Genomic DNA, 26840 nt, shown 5'->3' with positions numbered 1-26840 from the left:
CTCTCACGTCCGTACATTGCGATGGGGAATACAAATGGCTTGTACGATTCTGACTCTAGTTGTATATTTTCACTCTTCAGGACCTTCTCTGGCTCTTTCATGGCTGTCCTCCCCATTCCTAGCTTTCTTTCTATCTCTTGGACTGCAGCCTCCGTTCTAAGCAATGTTTGATCCAAGGCACAAGACATCTAAACAATTAAAAGAGAAGACCACAGGAATGCAGAATGGCCCTCTCTCTCATTCTCTTTGCCTTGTTGGGTCTTGAGGTTCCTCACCATCCCCACCAACCCTTGGGAGCTCAGATGGGGTTGTGGGGTCCCTTTCCGGAAGGGGATACCCTATTGCCAGATTGCAGGTTGTGCATGGCTGCCTGTTGCGCCTCCGCACGGCTTCCCAGGATTCTCTGCGGCTTCTTCCCGAAAGGCCGTGGTCCTCTGTCAGCATTGACTGTCAACAGACCAGCTTTCATCTGCTCACGAGAAGCCAACCTCGGGGCTGGCATTTGTTTCTCTTGTCTCGCGTCCCCCCCACTTTCCCTGCTTTGTTCGCCTGCCATTTTGTACCAGAGCCCCCCGCGGCGCTAATTGCGGGGCTCTGGCGCGGCCTTTGAGCAGATCCTGGCCCCCAAGGGTTTCCCCCGGCGCTTCTCCGAATCTTCTCTTGACATTAAGCGCCGCTTATTCCACATTAGGGCTTAGCGGCAGCAGACATCTTGACAGGCCCCCTTCTCTTCCCCCCCAAATGAGGTCTCCTTCTCCCAAAGCTGGGATTTCCACCAGCCCCCCAACCCTCCATTCTTCTTTGCTCTGTATTCAGACTTAAAATGGCATTAAAATAGAAAGTTCAGAGAGAGAGAAAGGGAGGGAAGGAGAGGCAAAACGGTTGGCGTTCCTGGCGCCGAACAAGCCCCCTCCCCACCGAGAAAGTTGTAACAAGTCCCTATTCCGCTTAGCCACTTTCCTAATACCCTGTTTTAGTTAAAAGCTTATTAAACTGTCACTCTCTGGCTCATTTCCCCCGTCTCCCCGTCCGCTTCCCTTCTTCTTGTCAGTGGGAGATTTATCTCTCTTGCTCTTCCTCTCTTTTTAAAATGCCAATCTCACGCATTTTTCCTACTCTGTACTAAAGGAGAGATCTTGCTCGCTCAACGTAAAGTGCTCACCTACCCACCTGTCCATTAAGGATGGAGGAAGCACTTGGAAATACTCAGAAGATGGTTAAAAACACACACACATATTTTGCAAGTGTTGAGAAGAGGAATTATGGACCGATAGGAACTGTCACAGGACTTAATTCTGAGCAAAATTTGTGCATGTTCTGCATCGGAGGTAGCATTTCTGCATTGAAGTAGTGTTTCTGAAGCAGGAAATGTGGCCTTCTGTGCCAAAGAACCAGCTACAGTCCTGAACTGCAAATAGACTCTGAAAACCAAATGGCTTTTGACAGACTTTTCTTGCAACGGGAAGAAAATGACTAATAAATTGCTTGCTCCCAGCGGAGAATGACGTCCCAGTTTGTTGTTGTTCGGCTTCTAATACAAAGATGGGGAGAAAGTATGATCTTCAATATGTGGTTGAATTGCAACACTCAGCATTCCTTGGCCTTTGGAGCATGGGAACTCAGTCCCAACAATGTCTGGAGCTATTTAGAGATAAAATATAGCTAGTTAAAGGCTCCTTTTGGCAGAGATGCCATTGGAAAAGGTGGAACAGTTGAGGAAATATGTCCTGGTGAAGCTGCCTGACCCCGAGTGCAAGTTTTGCTTCCTCATTGTTGTCTACTCTGACCAGTAGCTCCTCTCCATCCAAGCCTCTTCCAAGCCCTGTCAATCCTTTTTGTTGGGTCCTGGACCAAATGCTTTCAGCCTGCAAAACCTACACTCTTAACCACAGAACTATGGGCTTTTCAGTTCAATCAGATGCTCTCCGGATGGGAGCTGTGATTCCCATCAGCCTCACTTTGCAGACATGATGGGAATTGTAGGCCAAAACCTCTGGTTTTCCCTGGAGTCAGAGGTACTGGGAATGCAGCAAGCCATCTTTCTGGGATACAGGACTTTGAGAGAGTGCAAAGGTGAACCTGTTGTTTTGCCTTGCAGGGTCTTTCTGGCTGCCTGGGATTAAATGGGGGCCTTGAAGAGACCAGGATACTCAAACTGTAAGCCATGGGTTGCCAGCCACATTTACAGACCCGTTTTCTCTTTCCTCCTCCGCAGGGAGAGCCGATGAGGATAATCTACCGCATGCGAGGGCTGCTGGGAGACGCGACGGAGGAATTCATCGAGTCGCTGGACTCCACGACAGGTACGACGCTTGGTTTTTCCTCGGAGGAAGGAAGGAGGAGGAGGAGGAAGGTCCTTTGGACCAGGTTTTCCCCTCAGTCCAAAACACACACACCCCCTTTTTTTTGGACTACATCTCCCAAAATCCCCATGGCCAGGCTTGGGAAAGTTCCCTTTTTCTCAGTTCCCAAGATCTCCCCAGCCAAGCTTGGGAAGGTCCCCATTTCTGTACCAAGACTCCCCAAATCCCCCAAGCCAACCTGGGGAAAGTTGCCATGTCTGGACCAAGACTCCCAGAATCTACCCAGCCAGGTTTCGGAAAGTTCCCCTTTTTTTGAATTACGACTCCCAGAGATCTCAATTTCGGGATCTCAGATTGGAGAAGTCACAGGACAGAACGGGCGATGAGGATGCTCAAACCCTCCTCTCTGAGAATAAGAGGGGAAGGAAGTTAACATTGTCGCTCCCTATAGACACACAAACACACCCCACTGGCTGGCACTGTTTCTCGGAGCTTTGTTGAGGCCGCTGCCTCTCTCTCCTGTCAGCTTCTTTCTTCTCCACAGACGAAGAGGAGGACGAGGAGGAGGTCTACAAGATGGCGGGTGTCATGGCCCAATGCGGAGGGCTGGGCTGCATGCTAAACCGTCTCTCTGGCATCAAGGACTTCAAGCAAGGACGGCACCTCCTGACGGTGAGCTTCCATCCTTGGGGCATTTGGGTCCCCGCTTGTCTCCCAGTATGGAACTCAAGACACCTCATAATTTGAGGGGATTTTTAAAAATCTACAGTTAAAGTATTAGATAAAAGTTTTAAAAGAGTTAAGCATGTTAAAGCATTCATTTAAAACCAATTGCAATACAGGTTGATTTTCCCTTATCCAAAATGCTTGGGACCGGAAACATTTTAGGTTTTGGCGTTCTTTGGATTTTGGAATACACTCCATCCCTCTATATTTGCAGCTTTATGGATTTGATTAATATGTTCTCTATAGGAACATCTAGGTCCTCCAGTGCAACTCTATGGTCAACTTTAACTCAAAGTTGCACTGAAAGACCTAGAGATTCCTAGAGAGACTACTCTACTAGGCATTTGCAGCTCCTCCAGCGCAGTTCTATGGTCAGTGTCTGTCGGACGTTGACCACACACATAATATCTTGGAGATGCGACCCAAGTCTAAACATGGAATTCCCACATGTAAGAATTTGTACAATGAAAAAGGAAGACAGGGGTCTTGAGTTTAGGTTGACGCCAGCCCCTGAAATCTATGAAAATATTTGAGGGTGGGCTTGATGGTTCTTCCTCCTCTTCCTTCCAGGTGCTCTTGAAACTCTTCAGTTACTGCGTCAAAGTGAAAGTCAACCGTCAGCAGTTGGTCAAGCTGGAGATGAACACCCTCAACGTCATGCTGGGCACGCTCAACCTGGTAAGGGGGCCTCTTCCGTCCCAAAAAGAATAGGGAAAGAGGAAGATTCTGGGCTGATTCAGTTGGTTCCTGGAGATACAATCCAGGTTGATGGTCATCTCTACCACCTTTCTTTTCTCCAGGCTTTGGTGGCTGAGCAGGAGAGCAAAGACAGTGGCGGGGCAGCTGTGGCTGAACAGGTCCTCAGCATCATGGAGATCATCTTGGATGAGTCCAACGCAGAGCCCCTGAGCGAAGACAAGGTGGGTGTTCGCGTTTTGGGACAGAGGTGGCTGTCGTATTCCCAACAGTCTCAGCCATTTTAGGTCAGCAGCTCTTAACCTTTGTCCTGCCAGAGATGTTTGGGACTTCAGCTCCCAGTAGCCCCAGCCAGATTATGGTCAGGGATTTTAGGAGCTGGGATCAAAATCTTATAGGCCAAATGTTCAGAAACGTTGTTTTGGGTTAGATCCTCAGAATCAGGAGATTGTTTATAGAGAAGATCAGTGGCTTTGGAAAGAGTTGGCTTATGGAGTTCTTGAAAGCCTCATGGGCTTTGGTAACACCATCTAAATAGCCATTTATCAAGGCTTTGTGGGCAGAAGCACAGATGATGTGTGGAACTGGCATTGCCATGGGCAGGCTGGGGTTTGGCGAGCTTTGACCAAAACCTTGGTCCGGGATGGAGGGACAGTGCAGTAGGACCTCACGCTCAACCTGGGGCATCTAGCTTCCTTTCCCAAATACCCCCAGAGGGGTAATTCATAACCTTGTAAGACACGGTTGCCCCATTAGCTTTCCGTCCATTATCCCCCTCCTCCTCCCCCAAAAGCTCTCATTATTAGGAGGGTCATTAAGAGCTGCGAGAGCCTCCCTGGTTCTTCTGGGTCCGGGGTTAAGACAGGTCTGATCCTGAGAGGGTTTTAATGGCAGTCACAGGAACTGGGGCATCCATTCATGAGATGGATGGCTAGAACTATTGGACCCCTGGGAAGGCATTTGGAGTGCTGTTTCGTCCCTCCAAGAGCGCACTGCTAGAAAGCAGCTAGTGTCGCACCCCTAGGAAGTCAATGCATTCCCGAAAGGAGGTTGGGAGCCTAAGAGACATGGCCACAGAGGTATCCTGTTGCGCCTCTGTATGCGTTGCTGCTCTGACAGAGGGGTTGGCTTCTCTCCCCATTCATTTCTTGGCTGAGATGTTATTGTAAACTTCTGCTAACGCACACCAAAGGAAAAGTTTGCAATTAGAAGGAGCCAAACTTACTCCTCCAGGGCCTAAATACTTTCAGGGCACCAGATTTTGTCTGATCTTGGAAGTAAAGCAGGGTTGGCCTAGTACTTGGATGGGAGACCACCAGGGAATACTAGGTGCTGGAAGGTCTATTTCAGAAGGAAGAGGCAAAATCACCCTTGCTCAAGAAAACCCTCTGAAATTCAGGGCATTACAATAAGTGAACTGGCACCGTGAAAGCGCATATACATACACATTCGCTCCCCGACAGTTGTCAAAATGAAGAAGGGGTAGACTTGCAAATGAGCAACTTTCCGGGAAGGAGTTGAGTCACTTGCCCACCAGCCCCATCTGTACCGGAGTACAGTTAGCCCCTGGGAGTCGTAAGGTCTTAAGGCCACAGCCACAAAAAATCTGATTTCAGCCTCATTTGTCTTCACAAGACTCAAGGGAGAGCTGGTTTAGAGTTGAGTCGAGATTAATCTTGAGGATGGAGGGCAGAGGGCACTGTTCAACCTCAAGGGGATGTTGTGCCTCCTCTCTCTGCAGGGCAACCTCCTCCTGACGGGCGACAAAGACCAGCTGGTGATGCTCCTGGACCAGATCAACAGCACCTTCGTCCGCTCCAACCCCAGCGTCCTCCAGGGCCTCCTGCGCATCATCCCTTACCTGTCCTTTGGGGAGACGGAGAAGATGCAGATCCTGGTGGACCGCTTCAGGCCCTACTGCTGCTTCGATAAGTAAGGCTTCTGAATAGGAACATCCCCCAAACCCTGCTCCCTGCTTTCCTCTGGGAAGCTCACGGCCGCTTGTAGGTCTACGGGGTTACAGCCAGGGCTGCCTCTTTGCTGTGCTTTTATACACCATGCAAAGGGAGAAAGGGTGCATAGTTTAGTCATGCTCTGCTTGTCTTGGGGATAGGCAGCGATGACCCACTAGCCTCTTGCAGCCACTGAAAACCTTTCTTGGCCCTTTCTTATATCTGGAAGCGAGAGACATGGTGGTCCACTCTGTCTTTGCTCAGCAGGCTGAATCCTTATTCTGCCCATTGGCCTGTTGTTATTCATTGATAATAGTACACTTTTAATGCACATTGACCTGGATTAATTGCAACCATCTACACCAGACAGCAAGGAGCAACAGAGCATTTTAGTTTGAATTTCATATTCATTACTCTTATTTATTTATTTAATTCATATCCCACCTTTCTTTCAACGTGGGAGTTAAAATGGCACCGTTAGAAAAGCACACAAAGTGAACGTTTAAAAATATTAAACAATCCAATTAAAATGTTTAAAATAGCTGAAAATGCACTCTAAACACAACGAGGGTGAAAATACAGTTTTGTAATAGTAGTGAGTCATGTGGCACTTAAAAGACGAATGGTTTTGTTTTGATGATGAAGCGCATCAGATGAAGTGGGATACAATCTGCATCCTTTTAGGTTATGAAAAGTATCCTCTACAAGCTGCAGGTTGCTGGCATTTGGGGGCACCATGAGTCCCTATATTGAGATAAAGTCCTTATATTGGGAGAAAGGGATTATAAGTAAATGAAATAATAATAATGAGTGGGATTAAAGGGGTGAATCAGACCTCGATTGCCTTACACCCCACCCTTCTCTCTCAGGTACGATGAGGAACACAGCGGAGACGACAAGGTCTTCCTGGACTGTTTCTGCAAAATCGCTGCTGGCATCAAGAACAACAGCAATGGCCACCTCTTGAAGGACCTCATCCTCCAGAGGGGCATCACCCAGAATGCCCTGGACTACATGAAGAAGCACATCCCCAGCGCCAAGAAGTAAGAGGCGTGGTGTCTGTGGGCGATGGGTCTTGACTCATAGGATGCCACTGTCCGTGGGAGAAGATAACTTCGGCCAAAAGACTTGGAGACCTGCAGCCAACCAGATTTTGGGAACTAACAGGGTGACCTGAGACCTTCTAGTCCCAGATAGGGTTGGCTAGTCCTTAAAATGTAGGGGGATGCTCCCTTGTCTTGGCTCTTCTGTAGCCGATATTGATCCTTGCTCTGACCATGTGAGACACCCACCGGGAAAAAGAAGATTGGTGCCCAAATTGCCCTTAGATTCAAAATGGCTGCTGCTTGATGAGCATTGGAGCTCAGTGGCTGGAAGTGGGTAGTGTGAACCCCATCATTGAGATGCATCCATGCTGAGCTCTTGTCTTCTTTTTCCTCTCTCCACCCCACCCTTTTCTTGCAGTTTGGACGCCGACGTGTGGAAGAAGTTCTTATCTCGGCCACCCCTCCCGTTCATCCTCCGGCTGCTCCGAGGCCTCGCCACGCAGCACCCTGCCACCCAGGTGAGGAGATGGGGCAGCTCCCTCCCTCTTTTCCATAGGTTGGGTGGAAACACCCCACTGCTCCCATTGAGCAACGCTGGCAGAGAAACCCAGTCTGTCCCCCATGGACTTTATGGCTGGGGGTGGATGGAAACAAACACGTGTTGCAATGGTTGATTTTCGAAGGGGTCACTAGACAACATAGACAGGTTGCTGTAACACCCGCTGAGCATATTCTGAGTCATGATTTTGTAAATGATTACTCCCTTTTAGACCTTACATCAGACACTTTAATTAATATTTATTGGGCATTTATTGATTGTCCTATACTTTACATAGACCGAGGGATAGGAAATAAGCCATTGTTCTGCAGCGGAATGGCAGCCATGCTTGAAACATTTAGCCAGAAAAGGGAAGGGAGAACACATCTCTCAAAAAAACCTCCCCTAATAGCAGCAGGAGAACCCCTCAGTTGGGGAAATGGCTTCTATGTTACACGCGACATTATTTTAGTATTGACACTAGTTTTGGGGGTGGGAATCGAACTTGCTCCCTGGCAAAAACCTCCACCCATTGGGCCATGTGCTTTGAAACTCCGATAGGTGCTGATCGGGACCGATTCGATCACAAACCTGCACAAGCTGGAGCAAGTCTCCAGCGACGAAGGGATCGGGACGCTAGCCGAGAACCTGCTGGAGGCCTTGCGGGAACATCCAGAAGTGAACAAGAAGATTGATGCGGCCCGGAGGGAAACGCGGGCAGAGAAGAAGCGCATGGCCATGGCCATGCGGCAGAAGGCCTTGGGCACCCTGGGCATGACGGTAGGGGGGGTTACCCTCTTTGTTGAGAATGTTTTATCTAAGGGAGAACTTGTTGAAGGCAATGCTTAAGATTTGAGCAAGTTGGAGTGGGAGGGGATTAGTAAGGAAGGAGTTTTAACTCTACGCATGGAGGGAACGCCATTGGTTTGTCAATAGCTGCTCTTCTCCTTCTCATGGTTCATGTTCTGCCTGGTCTTTCAGACAAATGAGAAGGGGCAAGTGGTGACAAAGACAGCGCTCTTGAAGCAGATGGAAGAGCTGATAGAAGAGCCAGGCCTGACGTGCTGCATCTGCAGGGAAGGCTACAAGTTCCAGGTGCGCCTCGGCCCTTGCTGGAAATCAGAGTCTGGAATTGCGCTGACAGAAACCCTCCAGGCGGCGCAGGTGCCATCTCTGCGCTGTCTTTCTAGGCTGCCAGAGAGCTGAGGGATGCCCAAGGCAGCATGTGAGAAAATTAATTTTGGAGCGCAACTCTCAGAATTCCCTGTGGGGTTCTTGGATTTGCAGTCCAACAAATGAACTTTTCCAGCATAGCCAAGCATAGAGGGGGACTGGTGATCCTCCAGATTTGATGCCCTACCATTCCCAACATCCCCCACCACTGGCCACACTGGCAAGGGCTGATGGGAATTGGAGTCCCGCAGCATCTGGAGGGCCACAGCCTCACCCACCCTATTTCCGTACCTTTTTACATCCCAAGAAGCAGCTGTCTCTCGTGGGTCCCCCTGTACTTTAGCTTCTGTTTCTTGCTCCAGCCAACGAAAGTCCTGGGCATTTACACCTTCACCAAGCGGGTGGCCCTGGAGGAGTTTGAGAACAAGCCTCGGAAGCAGCAAGGCTACAGCACCGTCTCGCATTTCAACATTGTCCACTACGACTGTCACCTGGCAGCTGTCAGGTAAGGCCAGAAGGGGGTCTGTGGCTGCATGCACAGGTTGGTGTATGCATGGTCGATTGGGCGCTGGTTTAGCTGGAGGGAAATCTACCTTAAATAGACCACAGTCAGATCACAGGGTCCTCTTTTGGGAATGCAGCCCCCCAAATCCTGGCCAGAATTCTGTGAGTTGTGCATTTTACAATTCTTTCCCCAAGCACTGTTTCTAGTCTAGCTTAGCAAATGAGCTAACCACAGAAACGCAAAGACTTTCCCAAGATGGTATGTTTTATAGTTTTGTGTTCTTGTTCTTTGCCCCTGGAGGTTGGCCCGCGGTCGTGAGGAGTGGGAGAGCGCGGCCTTGCAGAATGCCAACACCAAATGCAACGGCCTCTTGCCGGTATGGGGACCTCACGTCCCGGAATCGGCCTTTGCCACCTGCTTAGCGAGGTGAGTCTGTGGGAACATTTCTTACATTTTGTAAAGCCTAGTAAAGCCCACCTTGCCATATGAAAATGGGATCGGAGGGCCTTTACCCAAAGGAAGCCTTGGGTAACCTCATTTCTACCACTGAAAGAGGAGAAGAAAAGAATGTGCTATCTCGGGTCTGGTGGCATTTGACTTACTCGACCCCAAGTCCTGCCAGTTGATCTCTCGGTGCTTTCCTCACAGGCACAACACGTACCTTCAGGAGTGCACAGGGCAGCGGGAGCCCACCTACCAGCTCAACATCCATGACACCAAGCTACTCTTCCTCCGCTTCGCCATGGAGCAGTCGTTCAGCGTGGACACGGGCGGCGGAGGGCGGGAGAGCAACATCCACCTCATCCCCTACATCATTCACACAGTGCTTTACGTCCTTAACACGTCAGTATCCTCCCTCCCCGCTTTTTCTCTCTCTTTCTCTCTCTAGCCCATCGTCCCCATTAGCAAAGGGTACCTGCTGGAATGCTGGTAGTGAGTTGCTCAGTCCAAGGAAGAGCAAGGAAACATCACCTAGAATGCTGTGTTTATAGATATTACACATTCCCCACTTCATGCGGGAGGCAGAGGGGAAAATGGCAAAAAGGGAAGAAATCATCAGCATTAGCAAAACAAAGGGGAATTATTTTGCTCTTTTAAGTGCTCCATAATATAAAGCACTCACTTTCATGAGAAGCAATGAGGAAAGGAAGCCAAGACCAGGAATTGCAGGGATCTGATCGTATGCACAAAAGTCTGCATAGCTTTTAGGCTTGTAATTTTGGTGGAATAGATGTATAAACACCGAATCTTAAAAAACTGCGTCTTGTACGGTTTGTACGGCCGCGTTCTAGGGTCCTTCCCTCCCCGGCTTCAGGGTTTTCAGGTGTCCTCTGTAAGGCCTTTCTCCCTCCTGGCTTTTTGCAGAACGCGAGCGACCTCCCGAGAAGAGAAGAACCTGCAGAGCTTCCTGGAGCAGCCGAAGGAGAAGTGGGTGGAGAGTGCCTTCGAGGTGGATGGGCCCCATTACTACACCGTCTTGGCCCTCCACATCTTGCCGCCAGAGAGGTGGAAGGCCATCCGCATTGACATCCTGAAGCGGCTGCTAGTGATCTCCCATGCACGGGTGGTCTCTCCGGCCGGCGCAAGCAGGTGAGCAACCCCCCCCCAGGACCTCTCCCTCCAATGCCTACCCTGTAGAGAGCGGGACCAGGTCTTTGCATGAGGGGGAAAGCCAAAGCAATTGGTATGGGATCCCTACACTTGGGCTGTGCCATCTTTGCTATGGGCTGTGTTGTTGGGCAGTGCCATCTTTGCTATATACTGGGAGATGAGGGGATGCGCTGCTGGCCGGTGACTTGAACCCATAGCCTGGATGATTGCTGGTTTTCTTTTGTTTGAACGAGAGACTTCCGGTGTTACTGCAACCGGGCCTGTCTCTCCCTTGCCCAGAGCCCTGATCTGATAACTGGGTGGCAGTGTCTTCCCAGCCGCCTCGGTGCGTTTGCTGCCTCTGGCTCCTGCCCTGGGCGCCCATGCGTTTTCCCACATGTATTATGGATGGGCTCCTGGCAGTCTGGACATCTCAGCTATTCATCAGCCAGGTTTGAGGCGGCGAAAGGAAGCAATTAACTGCCGGCCTTAATTTCATTTCCCTCTCTCCTCCCAGGCTAACGGATAAAGTGGTGAAGGATTACTCGGCCTATCGCTCCAGCCTCCTCTTCTGGGCCCTCGTTGATCTCATCTACAACATGTTCAAAGTAAGGGGGCTTTGTGCCATAAAGGGTCCCCTCAGATTCCTAGCAGCCTCTGTGTATACCTGATACTATCAGTGGGATAGTAATGTGGGATCCCATTAAGAGAGGCCTACAATGCTGCAGACTGGGTCTTGGATGCCCTCCCTTGTCACCCCCACTTTCCAGGCACATGGGTTTCAATTCTTATAGCTCTGGGGATGATGGGAGATGTAGTCAGGCACATGTGGCTTTGTGGATATCTAAAGTAGTGTGTGAAGAAACCTCAGGCCCTGCAGTCAAATCTTCCAGGGTTCCCCAAAGGGCTGCAACCCCTTCATACTATGGCACTATCCCTAGGTAGTTTCCCAGTTTCCATATGGGGTTTCGCCCCACATCAGAAAGATTAAAATGCCTCTTTGGAGGCTTAGCAACTGATAGTAAGAGCTTTAAACTGAAACATTCACCATCTGAGGAAGTTCCTCCAGCTCTTATCCCGGTTCCCTTATCTCTAAACTGCCACCGACCAACAGACCCCGGTGCCATAGGCTTTTTTGGTCCGATTTCCCTCCCAAAGCTCCCTTGGGGTGTCTGCCTGGCCCTTCTTGGTCCCCTGTCTCCTCCTCCTCCTCATGCCATCTTCTCCTCATTGCAGAAGGTGCCTACGAGTAACACGGAGGGGGGCTGGTCCTACTCTCTGGCAGAATACATCCGCCACAACGACATGCCCATCCACGAGGCGGCGGACAAGGCCCTCAAGACCTTCCAGGAGGAATTCATGCCCGTTGAGAACTTCTCCGAATTTCTGGACGTGGCTGGTGAGTGAGGAGCACTTCCTCCCAAACCCCTACTGTTTTGGGGGGCTTTTTGTATGTATGCTGGGACATGGGCAGAAAACCACAAACACAATGTTTTGCCCATCTGATCATCTTCCTCTCTTGTTCTCTGTTTGTAACATGAAGCTTGGCTCCGTTCCTTGAGTCACCTAGAGGCATTTTTGTTGGTTTGCTTTCTGAATCTTTCCACAAAAGGAGGTAGAGATGAGGGGTCAGTCCTTGTTCCCCATGTGAATCCCCAATATCCCCATCTACATCTCTGGCCCACCAAGGACTACTGTAACTCCCAGTACTCCTTACCAGAGTTAAGGGCTTTGAGAGTTGTGCTACAACAACATTAGAGGAACTGACCTGCATTTCCTTTCCTTTGAGTTGATGTATTTATTCTACTTTCATTTAATGTATATCCTGCCTTTCTCCCAACACAAGATTCAAGGCACTAAGTACAGTGGGCCCTCGGTATCCGCTGCGGTTTGGTTCCAGGACTTCCCCATGGATACCAAAATCCATGCATTCTCGAGTCCCACTAAATATAATGGCTTAGTGAAACGGTGTCCCTTATAACAAATGTTATAAGGTTTGCTTTTTGAAATTTATATATATATTTAAAGCCGTGGATGCTTGAATCCATGGATAAAGAATCTGTGGATACGGAGGGCCGACTGTAAATAAACATTCCAACAATTAAACAAGTATTCTCTTTTTAACACATGTTAATATATTTATTTATTTATTTATTTTAAAAGCACATTTCAAAGGGAATAAAATGCAGGGCCCACCCCTCCCCTTTGGGATGAAAGTAGGGGCTTTCTGTTCTTCCCCTTTCCACCCTTTTGCCGTCCTGAGCTTGTGGGCAAAGGACGGGGTTTTCTGGACCGGCTGCTGGGCAAGACTGAGCTCCCAGGTCTGTCTTTTTTGATCCAGGACTGTTATCCGAAATCAGCGACCCCGACGGCTTCCTCAAGGACCTGCTCAACTCCATCCCCTGAGCCTCCTGCCTGGAGTGGCGACGCAAAGAGGCCCCCATGAACTTGCCTCCTCTCATCCTCCTCTGTATTCTGAACCCCGACCACGAAGGATTGTTGCCGTTACTTCATTTTCAGCTTCCAGCTCCCTCTTCCCCTCCACTTCCCCCCCAATTCTTGGCGTGAAATGAGTTTGGGCTTGCGTCCCTGTCCCCCCCAAGATCCCTCCTTGCTTCTCAGCCCCCCGTCCTCTGAGCCACTGAAGGAATGCCTGCCAGGACTTGAGGTATCCAAGCCAGTTTCCTTTCCCCTTTCCGTCCCCGGTCTGTTTCACTGCTCCTCTCCCTCTCTTTCCGTCTGGCCATTTGGCCAGTCAATAAATAAATTAAAGATAAAGAACCTGGTCGAAATGAATTTGGCTGGTTGGAGTGCCAGTGGTTGGTCTGGTATTCCCTGTGTTTGGAAAAATTCGGAATGGACGCTTTCGCCCTGGGATACGTAGTGCTGCCTTGGCACAAGGGTGCAGGTTGCGTTTCTCATTTAGGATTTCCAAGTCGTGTTTTGTTCCCATGGACAGGCGGAGTCTGGAACAAATGAATGGTCAAACTGTATGATATTATTATTATGTTTATGTTTATGTTTATATCCAGCCTTCCTCCCAGTCTACAAATCTAAAACACTCCAAGGGGAATTTTCTTCGTACCCTTTTCCTCTCTGCCTACCATTCCCCCTGTCCATCAGTTCCCTTGGTACTCCATGGAGTACTTATTTGATATTTGGGCTCAAACCAGTATGTTGTAGGTTCCCTGCAAAGGACTGTTGGCCAGTATAAATGTTCCGTGTGCCACTGGTCACATTGAGACGCACCAGCTGTGTGTGTTGCCTCCTTGGTACACAGTGTTGTCCATGCCAGTGACCGGCATCCTGAGTGTGGCAACTCCCTAAATGCGATGCGGCACACATGGGACGTTTTACCCAGGTAAGCGCTTTTCCCTGGGAGCGGTGGCACATCTCTTACAAAAAAGAGGCTTTGCAAAATGTGTCTGCGGCCTTTATCATGGGTGCGGTGGTGGCTTGTTTTGTTTTTTAACTTGGCCTACTTTCCCCGGTGACACAATGGCTTGTTTGTCTCCTTCTGCCCAGTCAACGTTCACAACAAAAGTTGGCCCAGCGAGAAAAGGGAATCGGTTTAAACTTGGCAAGTCTACTCAGAAATGGTTGAGGGCTTTGCCGGCCTCGCCGAATCGGGAACTGAGAGTTGGGAAGTTGGCGATCTCTTGTCAAAATAGGGCCATGGGTCTCTTTTAGGAAGATGGCAAGCAGCCCTGGAGAGGGATCTCATGATCCGCCCGCTTTACCCGATGGTGACTTTTGGGCGTGGGCCGATAAGGAAAGGTGGAGGTGCCCTTCCTTGCCCTGCTTCTGCCTTGGGAAGCTCCATTAACCTGATAAAGTTAATGAGCGCCTTGCAAGGATCCCTGGGGAAATTGCACAGCGAGGGAGGCCTGGCTTTTGAAAGGTGACTTGCAGTTGGGAAGTTTGGGATTTCAATCTGGCGAGTGGGTAGACCGTCAAGATGAACTGATTCCATCTTGGCAGAAGGAGGCTCCTTTGAAGCTCAACAAACGTCACTCATTTGCGCTCGGCGTAATGGTCTTTATGATGCCAGGACACTTAGCGTTTTATTGAGCGACGCAAGCAAAGAGGGAGGCCTCCGGCTGCAAGGCGCTTTATGGTGCCAGCGGAAACGGCCAATTCAGAGATGGATCCTTCCCCAGATGTTTGGGATTGTGACACAGAATGTAGTTATTGGTCATGCTGGTTGAGGATTGTGGTAGTTATAGTTCAGAATATCTGAATTACCTGCCCTGAGTTGGTGGGAAAGGAAGGGTTTGGAGAGATGAGGGGATTCTGGGAGAGGTTTCCAGAATGGAGAGGAAGTGAGAAGTGCTGCATAGAACTATAGAGGTTTCGATCTTTAAAACACACAAACCCCTTGTTTTTAGTAATACCTTGAGTGGCTCTGCCTAAAGACACAGGCCTACACTGGTTCAGTTCTCCAAGACTAACTTCACCAGGAGAAGCCAAATGTCTGTCAGCTGTGTGCATCTATGTTCTGATATGCCCATCCTGCGGCTTTACCTTTGTGGGTTTTTTGCCATAACTGCTGCATGGAGGTCCCTTTTGCCCTCTTATAGCTCTTGCCAGCGTTTCTCCGGAGTGCCTGGGAACATTCAAACCCTTCCAGGAACACGGGGCCGGGCTGAAAGCGTGACGGCCTCAGGGATCTCTCCGCGCTTTGACAGGGATCCTTGATGTGGTTTGGCACAACCGGCAGCAGAATCCCAGGGCACCTTCCCTGCTGTGTGCGCTTTCACGTGGCTTTCCTGCTCCCACATCTGCTGTTGTGCAAAGGGCACAACACAGGCACAACTCCATAGCAGAGTTGGGGTGCTTCTTGCAGCAGTGCTAGCCTTCAAAGGTTGTCTATTTCTTGCATGTTCTGTATTTTGGTTTTGCCTCAGTCATGTTGGTTCTGTTGCTCTGGGTTTGTGTAGGGCTGCTTCGCCTGTTTGTCTTTGCAAAGGTCTCGGTCTGTGTGTAAGATGGTTATAGTGTACTCACAAAGCAAACACAAGGCACATCTGCACAACCCTTAACTTTGACTGTCCAAATGGTTTCATACAGCCGTGTTTTAGAATTAGGGGGCACTTTGAAATACGGGAAGGGAACGAGTTTGTCCAAAGCCTTTTAAACAGGAAAAGCCTCTCAGAGTCACCAGCGGAGATTAGCATCAGGTCTATCCCTGTCCTCAGGCTTGCAAAGGAAAAGTCACCACAGAAAAGGAAAAGCAGGTGCGGAGAGAGGAGGAGGAAAATGCCAACTCAGCCCTTTGCGGCGATGTTCTTTTGGGTGTTTTCATCTGGCTGGAAAAGGCAAAGCAAGCTGCTGTTAAGCAGGGTTTCAAGGCAGAAAGAAGGAAGAGAGAAGCAATGGTTTGAAATTCAATGTAAGAGGAAAAGTAACAAATAGGAGTCGAGTGAGAAAGCAGCAACCAACTTTCTTCCTAGCTCCAAAACAAGTCTCTTTCTTTTTCGGCCGCTTATGTGATGAACGGTCAGCTTTTCCCAATGCTAACAAATAGAGTCGCAAATTCTTTCCCGGCAGAGACGGCTGCCACTGGGTGAATAGGAAAGGGAGGAGACCTCAATGTTGGGCATCGCGAGGTCGGATTCAGGGGTGACTTTAATGGCATCATTTATCAACAAGTTGAATGCCAGGCTGTATTCTGTTCCCAGCAGAGTCTGGGCATCTCTGGCTCTGAATGAAAAAGGTTCGTCATTTGGAGCCAGGCTTTGCTAGGAGATCTTGTCTGCCCTCTTGCTAGGTCTTGGCTTGGCTGTTGTTTGTGGCGAAGGGGAACCCCATTTGGCTTTTCTACTTTCCAGGCCTTAAACCAGGGAGGAAGGAGGGAGAGAGGCCATGGTTAAATATCTCATGGGGTTCAAGACTCATCCTCTAGGTGCCCTTTGGATACCTGGGTGTCTCAGGACTACAGCTACAATGGCATGGTGTCGTGTTGTTTGAGTGTCGGCCTAGGGCTCCATGGGATCAGTGTTCAAATCCTAGCTCAGCCATGGAAAACTGCTGGGTAGTCTTGGGCAAGTCTCTCTCGGTCTCAAGGGAAAGCCATGGCGAACCCTGAACAAATCTTCTAAGACGTATTGCCTTAGGTCACTCTAAGTCAGAGGCACACAACACAAGAGTCCATCGAGAGCTGGTGAAAGCTCTGCCCAAGCAGAATGGCACCCTCAACGTAATGATGCCCTTAGATGCACCAAGAAGAAAACGCCATGACTGGTCCACTTGTGGGAAAGAAAGATGCCCGCGTTTGCCAATTAATTCCCTTCCCGAGACGTAAGAGAGGCTTCCACCTGCATGCCTTGCAGAAAAGAGCCTGGGACTTGGAGCCAAACAGGTGGTGTGTGGTGTGCGTAGGTCCTCTGAAGTGTGTGAACTGCCTTGTTTTGCAAGCACCTGCGGCCAGGAGTGGAAGGGAATGGGACAGAAAGGTTGCCGCTCAAGGCCCGGTGATGTTGACACTGCAGATTCCTCTTCGATGCAGTCAAGTTCTGCACCAGGTTTATTAAATGCCGGTTTGACCGAGAGCAAAACCCCTTTGAGGTCCACACAGCCAATGCTGGGAATCCAGGTTCTCCCCAGCCTTGGCCTGCTTTAATTGCTTCAGCCTTGTTACAAAAGGCAAGAAAGCTTGGTAAGGTAGAAAGAGAGAAAGCCACATTTCAAGAGGGTTTTTGGTATCAAATTCAAGGGAGCCGCGGCCCTGAGTTTGCAAGACCTGAGAAGGGCTGCGGATGATAAGAATGACTTGGGGGTCTTTCGTTCATGGGGTCACCTTAAGACGAAGTCAACTTGATGGCAATTAACAACAACACAAAATAATTTGGTTCTTTGCAAGTCAGGTAGATATGGCCACCAACAGCTAAAACCTTGTCTTTGGGATTGCAAGCTTCCTTCCGGAGCAAAGAGGACTAGGATCTCAATCTTTCCCAACCAAGAAGCAAAAGCTCTCGGGAGGCGACCCGTTTTGGTATCGCAACACAGCCACCACCTTGATTTTTGTCAAGGCTGAAATAAACCAACCCGAGTTGTGAATTGCTCAACCCAAGTGATCCCAAAGATTGCGTTGGCACATAAAGGAGTGGGAAATAGTTTCCTTGTCACTGGTGCTTCGGCCCCAAAACGTGGACCTGCTGTACAGGCGCAACGCACCTTGGTGCCCAAACGTTGCCAGCCTTCTGAGGATGGCTAATCCTGTTAGAAATGTCTCATCGCCCGCTCTTGTAAAACCTTTGCAAGATGTCAGGTGGCGTTTATTGCTTTGGGAGGCTCTGTTGCTGCAGGTCCTCCGTTTCATGCCAGGGACTATAATCTCCTCAGGTTTATGTTCTTAAAAGTTCTTTATGGACTCTCCAACCACAACCAACCTGGTCTAGGGCCAAGATGCCTAGCTGGTGAGGATATGCCAAATCGACACCGGCGGGGAAAGAGGAACATGAGTTAAAACAGTGGAAAATTTGGAAGCAGAGCCCAATGGCAATGGGATGCCAAGGCCCAAAATGGCAACTGTGCCCAGGGATGCCACTCTTGCCTCTGAAATCCTAAGGACTAAGTTGAGAAGGTGCAGGGGGAAATAGGAACGTCCGCATTGATCCTCAATTCAGATTGCAGGCTTCTGTTTGCAAACTATTTGTCTCGTCGCATGGTTGTGAGGCCGTAATATTCTGCTTTGGACTTTCTGCTCTGGTTATCGTTCGTTGTGCTTGTTGGCCCCAGCGCAAATAGCCGTCAGATGATTTCCGAAACCAGAGCAGCCAGTTTGCTCCAACCGAAGATGGAGGCAGTCGGACAACCTGGCCTGTGCAGATGCCAAGATGTGGTCTATTGCCTTGGTGACTTTTTCCTTTTGCAGGCAAGTGGAAGCATCGAAGCCCTTTGCTCTCCCAAACCCGGCTCCGCAGCTTTGCTAGCATTTTGGAAGCAACATGTCACCCGTTCCAGCTCTTAGCACTTAAAAAACATGCTGGAGGGCTTGTGTCCTTATAGGAACTTTTTGGGCATCATGTTCATCTTCAAGATGGACCTAGGATCTGTTAGGTAATCCATCCCAGATCCTGTTGTGGCATTCTTATTGTTTTCCCCTTTTGAATGACTGAGTTTGCATCTGGGCATCTCTGGGTGGCTCCCAAAGGCATCTTTTTGATCCTGGCAAAGCAGTAATTAAGATCTCAGTTCGTTAGGCTTTTTCGTTGCCGAGGCAAGTGCAAACTGGAGGTTGCAACACACCCTTCAAAGAGGCTTAAGAGAGGCTTAAGAGACAGTACACTTGTCTAATAACGCCAGTGGCACATATGCGCCGGATGATTGCACGGGCTTGTTTAATGGGCAGCCGTGCTTTTGCTTTGGTTAAGCAGTCAGCAGCCCAAACCACGGCCCCGTTTGGAAATACACTTATGCTTGCAGGGAAGCTACAACCGGACAGACCTTTTGCTAACTCACAAAGTGAGCTGTAGTTCACATCTGGTGGAAGAAAACACTGGTTTGACCTGAGCCATTTTGGGAGACACTGATGGAGACCAGAGCCTTCATATACTTCTTTGCAACAGTAAAAGTCTTGGTGCACATAACCAAGAGGCTGTCGCCTTTCTGATTTAAACCAGCATCTAAACAAGGGTTTAACTTATTGACAAATGGCAAAGGTTGTCAACATAGTGTGAGAGCCAGCATGGCGCAGGGGTTTTTGTGTTGGATGAAGACACCAGGAGCCCAGGGTTCGAATCTCTCTGCTCAGCCATGGAAGCCCACCTAGTGACCTATAGCAAGTCCCACTCTCTCAGCCCCAGAGGAAAGGAACTGCCAACCTCCTTTAAGTCAGTCTGGCCAAGAAAATCCCAGGAAGAGGGTCGCCATAACCGAGCGTCAACTTGAACACATTTAATGGCAGCAACATAAGGATGAAACATTTGGCTGTCAAAGGATGGAAGTTGCCCAGTGATTTCAAAGACAGTATTGTGATTCTGACAGGCGTTGGTCAGTGTTGCTCAAGCCGTGTTTCAAAGAGAAGCGAGAGCTCCTCATGACAGATCATATCATGGCAAGGAGAGTCCACAATCGCACGCAACTGTCTTGATGCATATCAGGGAACCAGCTCTTGCAGTTTGCATCTCTGCCAGGAGCGAGTATTTTGCAAAGCTAATGGCCCTTAATTGCTCGCTTGAGACCATTCTGTCCTGCAAAATAGCTTGCATTGCAACAAGGATAGTTCACAACAAGATACGGTTGCGCCAGGCTACTGCGAGGATGCTATTAAGCTCGCAGGGAACAAGGATGTTGTGGGCGTTGTGGTGGCAGCGAGTGACAAAACACTAAACAAAAGACAGCTGTTTGCTGTAGGGTAAAGGAAATGTTCCTCATAGTCTTATGGGCAGGACTGTCACAAGGCACTTGGCTGCCTGAGGCCCAGCGGAAAATGGCACCCTGCGCTCCCCACAAGTCAAAATGTTCAGTGCATAAGGACAGCGGAGTTGTCTAACAAGTGCCTCTCCCTATTCCCAGTTGTAAAAATGCCACAATAAAGGCAATAATGGGACACATGCTGCTGGCTCAGGAGAGCCCAGATTTGCTGCCTGTGCCGAGATGGGCAAAGTTTGGCCACCTTAATGTTCCTGGACTATAACATCCATCAGCACAACCAAGGTTGGAGAATGCTAAGATCCGTACTACCAAAACAGACCGCAGGTTACATTGCCACTCCATTATGGTGGTCACTGCATTGTGAAGCCAGTAATGCGGTGCCACTGCATTGCGGCATCCATGGTGCAGTTCCACAACATTGTGCAGTGGCCTTAGTGCAGTACTCTAACCATTGACCATGGTCATAAGGGTTGGTGGGAGTCGCAGTCTAACGTGGGATGCAGGAACTCCTAATGCATCCTGATGCCGTTGGGCTCCATCTTCTGCCATCCCAAACGCAAGGGTTGATGGGTGGCACAGTCTAACATGGGATGCAGGAACTCCTAATGCATCCTGACGGCATTGGACTCTATCTTCTGCCATCCATAACGCATTGACCGTGGTCATAAGGGTTGGTGGGATGCGCAGTCTTAACGTGGGATGCAGGAACTCCCAACACATCCTAATGGTGTTGGGCTCCATCTTTTGCCACCCCAAACGCATTGACCATGGTCATAAGGGTTGATGGGTGGCACAGTCTAACATGGGATGCAGGAACTCCTAATGCATCCTGACGGCATTGGACTCTATCTTCTGCCATCCATAACGCATTGACCGTGGTCATAAGGGTTGGTGGGATGCGCAGTCTTAACGTGGGATGCAGGAACTCCCAACACATCCTAATGGTGTTGGGCTCCATCTTTTGCCACCCCAAACGCATTGACCATGGTCATAAGGGTTGATGGGTGGCACAGTCTAACATGGGATGCAGGAACTCCTAATGCATCCTGACGGCGTTGGACTCCATCTTCTGCCATCCCAAACGCATTGACCGCCGGCCATAAGGTTTGATGGGAGGTGCGGTATAACATCATCTGGGAGGGCCCCATGTTCCAGCCCTGTTATCTTATCTTGGCCAAGTCTTTTCCAGGGTTTGTTTGCGCCGGATTAAGTTTGTGAGTCAAAGCCGGGGTGATGTCACCTCGTCCTGAGTTACCTCCACCTTGGTGAAAGATCCAGGCGGGGTCCCAGCCGTCGCATTGTCTTTGCGCCTGAAATGTGGGCGACGCTTCCAGGAAATGCCGACGGAGCTAGTCCTTCGCCTTGTACGGGTCTCACCTGAGTGAGTCATCCCTCTTCTCCCTCGGCTGGAAAACAGGGACCTGCGGAGACCAGGAGGACTTGACGTTCGGATGCCACCCTTCGGGGCTTGAGTCATGGCTGGTGAAGTCACCTCTGACAAGCTGGGTCTTGCCCATCGGAGCCCATGGACCGCTCCTCTATGGGCAGCAACGTATGCCTTCCCTGTTTTGCAAACTCATTATTTTCCCTTTCTTTTCCTACAAGGGAAGAACAGACTGGAGCAAGTCAGGTCAAGAGGCTTCGCACATTATGTTGGTTTGGAGCCATAAGAGGTCCGACCATCCAGAGGTAAAGGAGAACCTCTCGCCATCCAGAGGTACCCCTTTACACACGTTTTTATATACAGATATCAGTCAGATATAACATTTTGGATATACAGTCGCCCTTTGCTCCGTAAAAGTATGGACAAACTTCTCCGAGGTCAAACTATATATTGTTTTCAAGGAGCCCGAGTTCAACAACAACCCATGGCTTCCATGGATTGCATGGTTTGCAGGATGCATGGTTTGATATTCCAGTTTGGCCCGCTCTGCTTTTTAACCACCAGACTTCAGGGTTTTTCCCCCCCGGGGGGGGGGGGGGAACCTGACTTCAAATCTGGCTTTTTGTGTTTCCTAATGTCCAAATTACAGAGTTGCTTTTAACCCCGAGAACAAGAAGGAGACAAAGGCAACAACAAAAGGCACGGTCCTTTCTGTACTGAGCCTGAAAGGTTTAATGGAATCCCTCTGGGAAGCTTCTGAGTAATGATGGGGAGTAGCCCATAAAGAGTAATCCCATTGAAAACAAAGGTCTTTGGAGAGAGAGAGAACACCCTCCGAAACTCCTGCGGTTCGATGGAAGCGATGAGACAAAGCTTTCTCTTTTCTCCAAAGGAGCTTTGCTTTTGCAAAAGGGATTCCTGGGGCTTATTTATATTCAAGCGCAGACAGTTCTTCCTAAGGTTTAGGTGGCATCTCTCTTCCTGGAGCTTGCATCCATTGCTCCATTGGGTCCTGTTCTCTGGAGCAGCAGAAAACAAGCTTGCTCCCTCCTCAATATGACATCCCTTCAGATACTTAAAACAGGGCTATCGTATCGCCTCTTAACCTTCTCTTTCTGTCTGGACGTTCTTCCTAATGTTGAGGTGGACTCTCTTTTCCTGCAGCTTGAATCCATTGCTCCATTGGGTCCTAGTCTCTGGAGCAGCAGAAAACAAGCTTGCTCCCTCCTCAATATGACATCCCTTCAGATACTTAAAACAGGGCTATCGTATCGCCTCTTAACCTTCTCTTTCTGTCTGGACGTTCTTCCTAATGTTGAGGTGGACTCTCTTTTCCTGCAGCTTGAATCCATTGCTCCATTGGGTCCTAGTCTCTGGAGCAGCAGAAAACAAGCTTGCTCCCTCCTCAATATGGCATCACTTCAAGTATTGAAACAGGGCTCTCATATCCCCTCTGAAGCTTCTCTTCTCCAGGCTAAACATCCCAGCTCCCTAGGTCTCGCCTCATAGGGCTTCATGGTTTCCAGACCTTTCACCCTTTGGGTTTACGACTAGAAGGGAAGAGACATGAGTCATGCAGAGATGCAGCTGGCATCCTCTTCTCTGGGTCTCCAATGACCACGAAATATCTACTTGATCAATTTGTGCTATTAATTTAGATCCTGCAATGCATTTATATCACGCAATTCAATTTATATCTCCCTATCTTGGCTCCAAGGTAGTGAACATTAAGACGGAGGTTCATAGAACAAGCCAAGGGTGCAAAGGGTATTTAGAAGGGTACCACTTTGGGTTCCCCAACAACCGCCGGATCCCGACGCCAGAGAAAACGCGGAAGGCCGCGGTGTCGCAGGAGCCATGGCGGCGTTGGTATGGCTTTGCGCCATTCAGGGCTTGTCTCTGTCATCATCCCCATTCTCCAAACCCGCCCTGTTTAATTGTTTTGGGGAAGCGACAGGACCAGCCCTGCCTCCTTCCTTCGCAGGAGCTCCTAAGCCTCAGGTCTGCGGAGGAGGAGAGCGGACGCCTGAAAAGCAAAAGGCCCCATCTTGCATGCCTTGTAAGCGACTCACGCTGTGTTTCCCAATGCGACAGAACGGCTCAAAGGGGGGCCAGGTGTGGTTGGACTGCAGCAGTGATGGGGATGATGGGAGCAGGAGTTGGGTGGGCTTCTGAAAGTTGATGTTCTGTTCTTACCAGTCGAGACAACCAAGGTTGGTCGGCCCAATAAGGCCCCTGTGGGGGGCTAAAACCGTCCAGGGATCTCTAGATCCTGTTCGGACTACAACTCCCAGCATCCCCGCTGCTGGCTTGGCTGCACAAGGCAGCTGGGAGTTGTAGTCCAGCAAATGTGTGGAGGTTCCTGTGGTTCCCTCTCTGTTGGGATACCCCTGGTTGGGCAGCTGTGGTCGGACTGCCACTCCCAGCAGCCCCACTCTGATTGGGGATGATGGGAGTGGCACTCCCCCCTTGCTACTGTCCCTACTTTAGGCTGCTTTGGGGTCAAGAAAGGGATGGAGCGGTGTTTGTCTGTATATAGAAGGACTACGATGCTGGCAGCCAGTTTTGTTGGGAATGACGAGTGCTAGAGTAACCTAGAACACGTGGGTGGGCGTGGCCAGAGGGGAGGGACGTGGTCTTTACGTCGCACGTGAGCGACGCAAAGGGGGAAAGGGGGCGTGGCTGGCGACTCAGGCCCGCAGCGGAGGCGGGACCAGAAGCGTCATTACCATCCAAGAGGGGGCGGAGCTATGGGCGTGGCTAGGGAGGAAAGCCACTCTTACAAGGCCAAGCGTTGCAGGGTGGGCGTGGCCAGAAACATTAGCACTAAAAGGGGCGGGGCTATGGGCGTGGCTAGGGAGGAAAGCCACTCTTACAAGGCCAAGCGTTGCAAGGGGGTGGGCGTGGCCAGAAACAATAGCAGCAGGGAGGGGCGGAGCTGTAGCCGTGGCTAGGGAGCAAAGGCACTAACAAGGCCAGGAGTGGGCGCGGCTAGAAACGCCGTTAGCACCGAGAGGGCGGAGTTATGGGCGCGGCTAAGGAGACAGGACTACGCTTCCATCCTTTGCGAGGCGGAGTGGGCGTGGCTAAGTCCTCCAGCGAGGCCCGGCGTTGCAAAGGAGTGGGCGTGGTTTCCTCTGAACCCCTCCCATTCGAACGTAGCGGCGGCCAATCAGGGGCCGAGTGTCAGAGTGAGGAGGGCTGAGTGTCCGCCGGCGAAGACTGCAGAGGCATATTCCCTCTCTCTCTCTCTCTCTCTCTTCGTTGGAAGATGGCCGTTGGGGAGGCGGGCGCTGAGGGAGGCTCGCCGGCGACCGCTGGGCCCCAACCGCCGCGTTTCAACGGCTGAGCTTCCAACTGAAACGCCGTTTTACCTCAGGGAAAGTCGCTGGCTAGATCTCTCTCTCTGTCTCTCGGCCATGATGCTGCACTCGGTGCTCTTCGGGGAGATGATGGCGTCGCGGCCGGGGAGCCTGGAGGCGGAGGACGGCGTCGGCGTCGGCGGCGGGGCTGCCCCGACGTCTGCGCTGCGGACGGAGCTGGGCTCCAACCTGCATCTGCTGAAGGGGCTGAACGTGCGCTTCCGCTGCTTCTTGGCCAAGGTCCACGAACTGGAGCGCCGCAACCGGCTCCTGGAGAAGCAGCTGCAGGCCTCGCAGCAGATGAACGAGCGCCGCCTGCGCTGCTACAAGCGCTTCCCGCGGAACCAGGCCGTCCAGACCGACCCCTCCCCGCCCGCCCTGCCTCCGCCGCAGCCTCCGCCGCAGCCTCCGCCTCAGCCTCAGCCGCCGCCGTCGCTCCCGCACTCGCACTCGCACCCGCCGGCCTCCCACTACAACCGGCTCCCGGGCACCATCTGGAGCTACACCCAGGTGCGGCGCACCGGAGGCGGAGGCCTGGAGACGCTGCAGGGCCCGGGGGTCTCCTGGCTGCACCCCGACGGCGTCGGCGTCCAGATCGACACCATCACGCCCGAGATCCGCGCCCTCTACAACGTCCTGGCCAAAGTCAAGCGCGAGAGGGACGAGTACAAGAGGAGGTCGGTCCGGAGGCACTCCCACAACACAGTATGGGGATGCTGGGAGTTGCAGTCCCAACGGGGAGCATGGCTGCCCTTATGCAGAGGGAGGGAGGGAGGGAGGGAGGGATGGGGGAGTCCATGCTGGGGACTGAGGGGGAGGGGGATCGTGGCAAACTCAGGGAGCAATGGAAAGGGGGAGTCCATAAGGCGACAAGGGCAGGGAAGCTGCTGCTGCTGCTGCTGAACCAAAGGGAGGGAAATGAGGCCTTTGGGGGGGGGGGGGCAGTAGGAATGGGAGAGTCCATAGGGATTGTGGGAGAGGATGGAGAGGAGGAGGAGGAGGAGGAGCAGCCCATAGGGATTGTGGGAGATGTGGGGGTGGGCGAGGCCCTGGGCAACAAGGAATTGGGGGGTGCCTTAGAAGAGGGGAGGCTGAAGCCATACTGGGGGCAGGGGTGAAGGCGAGGGGATGGGGAGGACCTGGAAGCGTCTGTCATGGACTGTCAGGGATGGAGGACCCCGAGAGGACTGAGGGGGTGTCCTGGAGTGGGGAGGGTGATAGGGGTCTGTGGAGGTCCTGGGCTGGAGTAAGGGGGGCATGGAGGAGGGCGAGAGATGGGGTGGGTCAACCCAGGAGGGAGGGGGCATGGGCCTCAAGAACTGGGGGGGGGGGGGTTCATGGACCAGGAGGATGGAGGGGAGGGGAGGATGGGTCTATGGATGGGGTGAGGGGAGGGCCAGGTCAGGGACTGGGGGAGAAGGAGGATGAGTCCATGCTTGGGGGAGAAGAGCCTAGTGGGACTGAGGGGGTGCTCATGGACCAGGAAAGGGGGTGGGGGGAAGGAGGAAGGGGAAGCCCATGGACCAGAGGAGTTGGGGGAGAAGGTAGATGAGCCCAGGGAGGGGGAAGGGAGCCCACAGGCCACAGATGGGACCCAGAGACCAGAGGATGGGGACCATGGACAAGGGAAAGGGAGGCCAAGACTGGAGGGGGGGGGCTGGACTAGATTGGACTCTCTTTTGGGGGAGGGTGGATGGGCCAGAGTGGACTGGACTCTTTTGTGGAGGAGGTTGTTGTTGTTGTCGTCGTCGTCATCCTAGCCCCCCTTTCCCTCCCAGGGCATCTTAGGAGGCTGGCCAAAGGTGTCTCTGGAAGGCATGGGCTGGGCAGCTGGGCTTTGGGTGTGTGGATGGAGGGGTCCTCACTCTATTAGGCCGCCTTTCCCTTTCAGAGCTTGGCTTGGAACGACTTGGGGCTCCAGGGGCAGGGCTGGTTTTAGGGGGACGTGGAAAGTTTTGGGGTGATAGGCAGTAAGCTGTTGTGGTGGCCATGCCAGTCGTCTGTCTTTCCCTTGGGGCCCCTGAGGAGGCTGGCAGCTGGGCTTGGAAATATTTGGGATGGATGGATAAATGGATGGGGTGGTACCCTTGGTATCTTTGGAGGGGAAATCACTAGGCTTTCCCTAGTTCCACTTCCCCAAACTCTGGCCACTGTGCCATCATCGTACTGCCACTCTTAATGGGCAAA

General features: G+C 51.2%; 2 protein-coding genes across 10 annotated transcripts in view; both read left to right on the top strand.

Moving 5' to 3' along the window:
• The window catches only part of LOC149307613 (E3 ubiquitin-protein ligase UBR4), a 70584-nt gene extending 57080 nt beyond the window's left edge, over nucleotides 1–13504 (top strand). For 5 of the 8 annotated variants that reach the window (XM_089534094.1, XM_089534098.1, XM_089534097.1 and 2 more), the window contains 16 exons: nucleotides 2216–2303; nucleotides 2830–2975; nucleotides 3600–3707; nucleotides 3830–3949; nucleotides 5467–5657; nucleotides 6547–6720; nucleotides 7142–7241; nucleotides 7823–8041; nucleotides 8243–8356; nucleotides 8797–8939; nucleotides 9240–9365; nucleotides 9588–9782; nucleotides 10305–10529; nucleotides 11047–11137; nucleotides 11766–11928; nucleotides 12871–13504. In XM_089534094.1, coding sequence (XP_089390220.1) covers nucleotides 2216–2303; nucleotides 2830–2975; nucleotides 3600–3707; nucleotides 3830–3949; nucleotides 5467–5657; nucleotides 6547–6720; nucleotides 7142–7241; nucleotides 7823–8041; nucleotides 8243–8356; nucleotides 8797–8939; nucleotides 9240–9365; nucleotides 9588–9782; nucleotides 10305–10529; nucleotides 11047–11137; nucleotides 11766–11928; nucleotides 12871–12935 — 2268 coding nt within the window. In that variant the 3' untranslated portion in view covers nucleotides 12936–13504. The remainder of the gene's footprint in view (nucleotides 1–2215; nucleotides 2304–2829; nucleotides 2976–3599; nucleotides 3708–3829; nucleotides 3950–5466; nucleotides 5658–6546; nucleotides 6721–7141; nucleotides 7242–7822; nucleotides 8042–8242; nucleotides 8357–8796; nucleotides 8940–9239; nucleotides 9366–9587; nucleotides 9783–10304; nucleotides 10530–11046; nucleotides 11138–11765; nucleotides 11929–12870) is intronic. The other 3 variants (XM_089534099.1, XM_089534100.1, XM_089534095.1) reach the window with 1 other exon arrangement.
• An 11052-nt stretch (nucleotides 13505–24556) lies between these two features.
• Nucleotides 24557–26840, top strand: part of LOC149307612 (intermediate filament family orphan 2) — a 35306-nt gene continuing 33022 nt past the window's right edge. For both annotated transcript variants that reach the window (XM_089534092.1, XM_089534091.1), the window contains exon 1: nucleotides 24557–25330. In XM_089534092.1, coding sequence (XP_089390218.1) covers nucleotides 24711–25330 — 620 coding nt within the window. In that variant the 5' untranslated portion in view covers nucleotides 24557–24710. The remainder of the gene's footprint in view (nucleotides 25331–26840) is intronic.

Source organism: Sceloporus occidentalis, unplaced genomic scaffold (genome assembly GCF_023333645.1).
Source record: "Sceloporus occidentalis isolate IW3139 unplaced genomic scaffold, rSceOcc1.0.p SCAF_8, whole genome shotgun sequence".
Taxonomy (NCBI): domain Eukaryota; kingdom Metazoa; phylum Chordata; class Lepidosauria; order Squamata; family Phrynosomatidae; genus Sceloporus; species Sceloporus occidentalis.
This window is presented reverse-complemented; position numbering and strand designations above follow the sequence as displayed.